The sequence below is a fragment of the Microtus pennsylvanicus genome, chromosome 1 (genome assembly GCF_037038515.1).
Source record: "Microtus pennsylvanicus isolate mMicPen1 chromosome 1, mMicPen1.hap1, whole genome shotgun sequence".
Classification (NCBI taxonomy): Eukaryota; Metazoa; Chordata; class Mammalia; order Rodentia; family Cricetidae; genus Microtus; species Microtus pennsylvanicus.
This window is the reverse complement of record NC_134579.1, coordinates 189,150,575-189,160,126: the sequence shown is the minus strand read 5'-3', so window position 1 is coordinate 189,160,126 and position 9,552 is coordinate 189,150,575. Positions and strand designations below refer to the sequence as shown.

General features: G+C 39.8%; 1 protein-coding gene and 1 pseudogene across 1 annotated transcript; both read left to right on the top strand.

The window, feature by feature from the left end:
- Window positions 1-4,152: 4,152 nt before the first annotated feature.
- Window positions 4,153-5,229, top strand: LOC142842546 (trace amine-associated receptor 7c-like). Its single transcript, XM_075959268.1, has one exon. The coding sequence runs from the start codon at window positions 4,153-4,155 to the stop codon at window positions 5,227-5,229; it is 1,077 nt and encodes a 358-aa protein (XP_075815383.1).
- Window positions 5,230-6,968: 1,739 nt separating this feature from the next.
- LOC142832053 (protein max pseudogene) lies at window positions 6,969-9,321 on the top strand (annotated as a pseudogene).
- Window positions 9,322-9,552: the final 231 nt, after the last annotated feature.

Below are 9,552 nucleotides of genomic sequence, written 5' to 3'. Positions count from 1 at the left end.
AAAAAAATGTGCATCTCTATCAGAAGACCTGAGTTCACTGTTCAGAAACCACATCAGGCAGCCTGTAACTCCAATTGCCTGCCACTTCAAACCAGTGGATTCTGGCTATCTTTGGCACCTCCACGCACATTCACAAACTCATAAAAAACACATGTAAAGTTCAGGAGTGGCACTGTGGACCTGATACTCCAGTACTATGGGACAGAGACAGGGAGAATTAATGGGTTGACTGGCCAGCCTGTCTAGTTCAGCGGGCAATGGCAAGCTCTAGGATTAGTTAGAGACTCTCTCAAAACCAAGGGAAAGAGCAAAATGCCCACCATGAACCTCCAGCCTCTATATCAAACACGCCCACGTAGACAGAGACTCCAACTATGATATACCCCTTTCTTTTGGGTGGGGTCTCTCTATGTATCCCCGACTGCCCTGGAGCAGATCAATCTTGAGCTTGAAGAGACTCGCCTGACATCGCCTCCACATTTTTGGAATTTAGTGTGGGTGCGTGGCACCATGATTGGCTTTATTGGGTTATTTGTGAGAGTCTACATATGTTTGTTTTTTGCATTTGTATTTGAAAATGTCTCTCATTTACCTTTCTTTATAGTCTCTACCACATTTTATCACTGAAGCGATTCTCTGTTAATCATTAAATCTTAAGACGAACTTGAAGTGAATTTCTTTTCATTTTTCATGCCACCCTTCAGGGACTCCTATAGTCATTGTATTTAAGACATGAGATTTGTTGTGTTCCTGGGAGGTTTTCTCACTCATTACTCAGCATTAGGGGGTGAAAGTTAACACGAGTAACACATGTTAAAGCCTCATCAAATTCCAGGGATTTGATAATGAGGAGAGTTGTAGTCTCACAGACCAGGCACTGAAAGTGACTGGTTAAATTACAAAGTCGGAAATCACCTTTGGCAGCACAAAGTTTGCTGCATATTTTTGAATACTAATTGCGGCTAGAATAAAAACAATTTCTCTGATTACACAGAGAAATAAGAATCATGATATAACAATGACATTTATGGAACACGCAAATTTAAGTAGAATTCTCAACTGCTTTATCGGCTCAAATATTGAAGCTGAAAGAAAGACGTTGACAGGGAAGATGTTTGATGATGACACCATGGATATACAAGTTAATGAGATGTTTCTTCTGTCCCCTCAGCAAATAAAAACCTGTCTGTCATAAGAGGCGGATGAAAGCTCAGAACATGTGTTCATGTGAACAGCAGCACCAAGAGAAGAAACTTGTCCCCCATAGCCATCTGATACTAGAACCCAATGGAGTCCTCCGTGAAAACCTACTCACCTGGGTCCTTGGTCATCTTCTGTATAGTCATTGACTTCAGGGTTGTGCTAGATGTATTTGGGAACCCCCTGAAGATGAGGTTAACCCTCTATTTCAAGCAACTGAATTTCATCATTGTATTTCTGTCTTACTTTGATTCTGGCTGGGAATCTGTGTGATGCTCTTCAGCATGGTCACGTTCACAGAGAGCTGCTGGTTCCTTAGGAGAAACTTCTCTACTTTTCTCACCTGCTGTAATGTGGCATTTTGATACTCTTCTCTTGTCCACCCCAGCTTCATCTCCACCCATGGGTGAATCACTGTCACGGACCCTTTGGTCTACCCAACCAAGTTCATGGTGTCTGAGTCAGTTATTTGCATCAACATCTCCTGGATTCTGTCCTTGGTGTGCAACAGTACTATGTTCTACACAGGGGTCTATGACCTGGGGCTGTGATGTGGGATTCCTTTCTGTATGCTGTGAATATGTTTTATTGCCATTGGTTAATAAAGAAGCTGATTTGGGCCAATTGCATAATGGAATATAGCCAGGCTGGAAAAGATATATGCAGATAAAGTAGGCAGAATCAGGGAGATGCCATGTAGCCACCAAAGGAGAAAGATGCCTGCTGGAGCCTGCTGGAAATTTGCCAGTAGGTCACAATCTCACAGAATAATAGAAATGGGTTAATTTAAGCTGTAAGATCTAACTGGAAATGTGTTTAAGCTATTGGTCAAACAGTATTGTAATTAATACAGTTTCTGTGTGATTATTTTGGGTTTGGGCGGCCAGGAACGAATGAGCAGCAACTGCCAACAAAGCTGGAAGAATTATCTAGTGCTGTGAACTTCATAGAAGGATGACAGAGTGTTCTAATCTAAAGCTGAGTGTTCACAGGTTTTCTATTATTTTTCATACCTGCATCTATTATGGCAGTTCTATATAGCTATATTTTTATATTGACAAGAAAACAAGTTAAAAAGATAGAAAGCATCGGTCATAAGAACAGTGATTTTGAAGGAGGCATAAAGCCAGTATGGCCAAAGGAGAGCGAAAAGTTGCCCAACCATGGGTCAAAAGTAGCATTTGTGATGATTTATGACATATATGATCAGTTCTTCCATTGATTCCTTTAAGAAGTTCATAACACCTTTCTCCAGTTGTAAGACATTTTGCCAGTTTAGCTACTATAGCTCAGCTCAAAATTCTTGATTTATGAATTATTTTTTTGATTCATGAGAACATCAAAACATTGAGTAGCTTAACAGGTGCCAAGGATTCATCACCTTGTAATGCAGCCCAAATCTGTAATTAAGGAATGTCAACAGAATGGGACTTTTGTTGTCATTGTGACAGCTATCGTATAGCCCAAGAATATGTTGTCTTAAGTGACGAGGGAAAATGATATGCAAATTTCATGACACAGCCTTTATCCTAGTAGGTTCTTGGTTGCATGATCATCTTAAATAACTTGATAGAAGTACAGTTTAGTAAATATTAGTTCATGTGATTTTTCCTAGGTACCTAAACTCAAATCTGCCTAGATGCCGAATTTGTCTGTATCTACTTATTATCTTTAAAAGCCCTCCATCCATGCTTTTCTATGAGCAAAAATGCAGTTTCTAAAATAGAGATGTCTTTTTAAGTTTTAAAATACTCTATTAGATCATTCATTTTATGTATGAATGTTTGCTTGCCTCAATGTCTGCAACACTAGCATATTTGTTGGTCATAGAGATCAGAAAAAGATGCCAGATGCCTGGAGCTGGTAGTAACAAAAGCTGTGAACCACCGTGTTGGTGACAAGAACTGAACTCAGGTCCTCTGCAAGAGCACAGTGTTCTTAACCACCGAGCCATCTCTCCAGCCCATAGAAGTTATCTTTTATGGAATTCTATTACTCTTTACCTGAAATTTTATTTGACGAATGTTATAGTATATAGTAATTTTGTCATGATTTTCTAAACACTCCTGTTTTTGTAATGTTGATAATAAAAAACCAATAATGTAAAATAGTACCTGAAATAAAGAATAAACTATTTAAGAAATAATAATAGATTGTAGGACTGTTTAAAAATGTTAAGTAAGTTACTCATATGTTTCAAGAAATTATAATTAATTCATTTGGATTCTCAAGTATTAAAAGAAAAAGTTGGTTTTATTTCTTGGACAAAATATTAATATTATTAAACATAACCATAGATTGTGGTATATTTGTCAGAAAGATGGAAACTAAGAAGATGAACAAATGTTTGAAATTATGACCAATAGATTGCATACCGCCCTTGGAATGGCATATTAAATGTTGACTTGTGCCATCATTGATAAACTTTCTCATGAAAGGGAAAGCCATTTTTAATAAATTAACAAAGTTTCAAATTCTAGGTAATGTTCTGTTAGGGCAGGAATCCCACACACATACATGGAACAGAAAGATCAGTTGTCACCAACATATGAGAAGGAGAACAGTTTGGTTGTGGCATAAACAACATCTCTACTGATGAGCTAGCACCTACCTCACCTTACACCATGGGGATTCAGTCCTAGGGACACACTGTGTTTGACATCATTAGGCTGCTTTCCTGAGGGTTAAAGGTGCTTGGGGTATTACCATAGGTGAGTTAAATGAGGATGAGAATCCTAATAAAAGCTGGGATTTAAATGTTTGTCGCAGATTGGACTGTTTATTTGAGATGTGAAGAAATAGATAGAGCAGAGAAAAAAATTAAAAAATACTTAAACAGCATTCCTGCAATAAGAAAGGTTGACCGAGAATTAGGAAGAAAATAATTTTACAAAATCCATTAGCAATCATGTATTCTGTATTTTTTTCCTGAGGATTTTTGGAATGACATAAATGGCTACCGATGATGAAAGTTTTCTCTGGGATCAAGACAGCACAGTGAGCAGAGATCTTTTTCCTGCCCCATCTGCCCTGCTGTGCTATGAGAACCTGAACGGATCCTGCATCAGGAACCCATACTCCCCAGGCCCTCGCCTCATCCTCTATGCAGTCTTTGGCTTTGGGGCTGTGCTGGCTGTGTGTGGAAACCTCCTGGTGATGATGTCAATCCTCCATTTCAGGCAGCTGCACTCCCCTGCCAACTTTCTGATAGCTTCCCTGGCCTGTGCTGACTTCTTGGTGGGATTGACCGTGATGCCCTTCAGCACAGTGAGGTCTGTGGAGAGCTGCTGGTACTTTGGGGACACTTACTGTAAATTTCATTCTTGTTTTGAAGGATCATTCTGTTATTCTTCCATCTTCCACTTGTGTTTCATCTCTGTGGATAGATATATTGCTGTCAGTGACCCCCTCACCTACCCCACCAGGTTCACAGCATCTTCTTCTGGCAAGTGCATTGCCTTCTCCTGGGTCCTGCCCATCATCTATTGTTTTTCCCTCCTTTACACAGGGGCAAATGAAGCTAGGCTGGAGGATCTAGTGACTGCCCTCACCTGTGTGGGAGGCTGTCAAGTCGCAGTTAATCAGAGCTGGGTCTTCATCAATTTTCTATTATTTTTTATCCCCACACTCGTAATGATAACTGTCTACTCTAAGATCTTCCTCATTGCTAAACAGCAGGCTCAGAAGATTGAGAGAATGAGCAACCAGACTGCCAAGGCATCAGACAGCTACAAGGACAGAGTGGCCAGGAGGGAGAGGAAAGCAGCCAAAACCCTGGGGATCGCAGTGACAGCCTTTCTCTTGTCTTGGCTGCCATACTTCATTGACTCCATCATTGATGCCTTCCTAGGGTTCATCACTCCCACGTATGTGTTTGAAATCCTAATCTGGATTGCTTACTACAACTCAGCCATGAACCCTTTGATTTATGCTTTCTTTTATCCTTGGTTTCGAAAAGCCATCAAACTGATTGTCACTGGCAGAATCTTGAGGGAGAATTCCTCTGCTACCAACTTGTTTCTTGAGTAGATTCTTGGGTTAGTTGGGGATTGGCAAGAGATTAACAGAAGAACATTACCAGGATACTAAGTGCCACCTGTGACCCTTTAAAGTCATGAAGTTTTCTAAAATATACACAAACGCCAAATTGATAATGTGTTCTGAAAAAGAAAACACTAATGCCCACCTACCAAAATTTCTGAATTTGTCTTAAAAATAACCCTGGATAAAATCAACTTAGTGTTATACAGATGAGTTGCTTAAATCATAAATTAGAGAGCAATAAGTATACAGTAGTGGAATAAACAAGCTCCTTACTCTATTCTAGATTATTATTTTTTTTAGACAAAATGGTCTAAACCATGTGGCTAGAGGGACAGCTTTGCAGTTAAGAGCACTGACTGCTCTTTCAGAGGACCCTCCATGGCCACTCACAGCCTTTGCTAACTCTAGTCCCATGTGCAACTGTGGACTTGGTAGGCACTGCAAGTATATGGTGCACAGACATACATGCAAGCAAAACACACATACATATAATAGAAAAATAAAGGAAAAAAATCTGAGCCGTTTCTATTTAGCAAAGTTGTGATACACATTGTGTTTTTCTTGCTTAGTAATTTTTCTGATTTTCGTTGATGTATGCCATGAATTTTATTATTAATGATTGCTGGTTTTAGATTAAAATAAAATAGATTAAAATAGATTATTCGATCTATTTTAAATTGGTAATCATTTCCCTTAGAGATGATACTGTATCTGATTTTTATTAGAGACAGGTTCTCTGTAGTTCAGACTAACCTATATTGTTTTAGAACTCCAGGAAATCCTTACGTCTCAGTTTTCAGTGGTGCCAGCCCTAGGCTGGTGATAGTGGGTTATATACGAAAGCAGGCCAAACAAGGCAGTCAGTGCCAAAGTTTCTGCAACAGCTCTTGCCTCTGGGAGGTTCCTGGACTGTTTAATTCCCTGCCCCAACTTCCTTCAGTGATGGGTTGATGCCCAGAAGTGTAAGCGCAAGTAAATGTTTTCCTTCCTTACTCGCCTTGGTCGTGGTGTTTCACCACAGCAACAGTAATCCTGACTAAGATATTTTTCAAACAAATTTAAAAAGTAATTTTCTCAAGCCCCTTCCTAGAACAATATACTTTTCTGACTATTTTCATAAGCATTTAGAGACTCATTATAAATCTGAACATGTTAGTGCATGATTAATGTCTAAGAATCTCTGTACTTGTGGTGATTTATTGCATGTGCCCTTATTTCAGAAACTGTTTATTGAAGGGACCCAGTAGTAAACACACCAACTCTGGAAATACTACATAGTTTATGAATTTAAAAATTTATTCAAAATATAATTTAAATTAAAAATTCAAAACCATGTTAAAATTTAGCACATTGTCTTTCCTGCTCATGCCATCCAGTTGCAGACCATTAAATGAAAGCTCTTAATTTTCGATCCCTCCAGTCGCTCTTTATAAACCCATTCATTGTCCAGAATCAAGAAAGATAAAAAGAAAAGTAGAGTACTGATACCAGGAAAATAAATACCTGTGAGTAGTAGTCATGTAGCTTTAACGGACAAGCCACCAAACAAATGTAAGCTCTGTGATATGGTACACATCTGATCCTGTTGGCAAAATCCTTCCCTACCAGGACACGTGCTGAGATTTTCCAGTGGATCTCTCCCAGTCCCTACTGGCAGTCTGTGCATGACAGGAAGCTTTATGGGATTTTCATAATGTCTTGTTTTTGAAGAAGGCACAGATAAGATGGTTAAAGCGTTAGTCCCCAGTCAAGTCTCTTTATTTATTTATATTCCTAAACTTGGCCATGTTTATTTGGACAAGAAAGAAGGTAACATTGGGAAGGTAATTGGAGTGATTGGAAGAAACCAACGCTAACTCTCTCTGCCATAAAACAAAGAAATGTGAGTTCTACAAGATATAGAGCACTCATGGAAGGCGAAGAGCCTAGGCAGAGCTTGCCTGAATTTCATACAGGAGCTGAATTGGTAGAAAGAGACCATCTTGATGCGAGCCCTTTGTTATTGTGGATTGTTATGCTTCCCACAGCATACTTAAGATTAGGCCTTCATGATTAGGGGTTTGATGGACAGAAATGTAGCCTACCTAGTGAGCTCTTAACCAGAGCAGATGAAATTAGTTATAGAATTATTTCATCCGTTTTAATCTACTTTTTGCTCCTCCTTTTGGGATGAAAACAGAAATGGCTGTTGTATACTGAACATGAAGAAAGACATTTATCTTCCTCAAACCAAACATTATTCACTATCGCTTGTCTTCTGCTGGAAGAAAGGGGGACAATGCTCAGATATGGACTGAGCGTGTGGAACTGAAGTTGAAAGAAATCCACATTTTCAGTGCTCGTGGAGACTTGACAATCGAGAATTTATCGAAAAAGGAAAAAGCAAGACTGGTTGCAGAACATTTCATTCTATGGTTAAACAAGCATAATTTCATACTCATATCTAAGCATTCCTTAGGCAATTAACAGTATCTATAAAAAATGTTTGTGAAATACACATAGATTATGTGGTGAATCAAGCTGAACTGGTACAATTATTCATCTACTCAAAGAATTACCTAGATCCATTAGTAGACAATTTGTTGCCTGTGTTCATTGCTCACTGCTGTTCATATACAGGCTTTTATTTTGATCTTTCTTATGTCTGTTTGTTGCTATCCTCTATTCCAAGGAGTCCCAACCTGTGGGGTCTCAATACCTCTGGAGGGATGAACTACCCTTTCACTGGGGTCACATAGCAGATATCCTGCATATCAAATATTTACATTCCCAACCTGTGGGTCTCAATACTTCTGGAGGGATGAACTACCCTTTCAGTGGGGTCAAATAGCAGAGCTCCTGCATATTAAATATTTTCATTATTATTCACAACAGAGCAAAATTACAGTCATAAAGTAGCAATGAAATACTTTCATGGTTGGGGTCAGGTCTTCACGATGTGAAGAACTGAATTAAAGGATTACAGCATTAGTAAAACTGGGAACCATTGCGTTAGAGTCTAAGACATAAAGATGGGGCATTAAACCATTATCTCTTTTTTCTTTCACTAAATCTCTTCTTAATTTTGGCTGTGCTATGACTATAGACCATCATTACAAAATCCTTCGCAAATAAAGAATGGTTCACACTCTTTATCACTTGGATAATTACAAGTGTGTGGGTTTTAAATAATGTGTTCAGGAACCAACAGCTTCTAAACTAACACTAATGCAGAAATGAGAAGGAAAACTTATATTCACCAAAGAACCAAACGCTGGCATGAAAATCATGCTTTCAGTATTAGAATCTTCAACCCCATGGCAACAAAACTACTGTCTAATCTTGATCTGACTTTTAGCAGAGCCATTTAGTGAACACAATTTTGCAAACAACAGTGGTATTTGCATTTGTACAGGAATGTTACAGGCATGGGGAATATCTCCTAATTATATCTTACCTCAGCATTAGGTTTTCATTTAGTCTAAAGTCAAAAGCCAGATTAGCCTGGATGTCTTTATTGAGTTTGGATTGTCTAGTGTAAGTGTAGAAGAGTTACAGTAGGTGTGTGTGTGAGTAAGTGAGTGAGGGAGCGAGTGAGTGAGTGAGTGAGTGTGTGCCTGGGGGCACTTGGCTTGTTGTTGTAGGTGACGTCCCCCTTCCCTCCATCCCTCCCCTCCTGGGCCAACATCGAGGCAGAGAGCGACGCTGACAAAAGGGCTGACCATAATGCACTGGAGACAGCTTTCACAGTTTGCGGGACTCGGTCCCATCACTCCAAGGAGAGAAGGCATCCCAGGCCCAAATCTTAGACAAAACAACAGAGTATATCCAGTATATGCGAGGGAAAAACCACACGCACCAGCACGACATTGATGACCTCAAGCAGCAGAATGCTCTTCTGGAGCAGCAAGTCCGTGCACTGGAGAAGGCAAGGTCAAGTGCCCAACTGCAGACCAACTACCCCTCCTCAGACCACAGCTTTTACACCAACACCAAGGGCGGCGCCATCTCTGCCTTCGATGGGGTTTCAGACTCCAGCTCAGAGTCTGAGCCTGAAGAGCCAAGAGCAGGAAGAAACTGCGTGTGGAGGCCAGCTAAGCCACGCAGAACAGGCCAGCAATAAAAACTGTCGTCTCCACCGCCTCATCCTCTCAGTTCATCGTTAGAACTGCAAACCATTGACAGACTCTTTAGTTTCCTCTCTCCTTATTAATTGTTATTTTTGCCTAGAAGCTCTTGGACAACAGCTCTCATCCCCTCCCTGTGTCCACTATTTTTACATGTGTTCCCTTCAGGGGTTCCTGTCCCCACCAGAAAATTTAAACCAAA

Bases quoted from the DNA above. Each gene is read 5' to 3' on its own strand.
- LOC142842546 (XM_075959268.1), top strand. From the start codon at position 4,153: ATGGCTACCGATGATGAAAGTTTTCTCTGGGATCAAGACAGCACAGTG.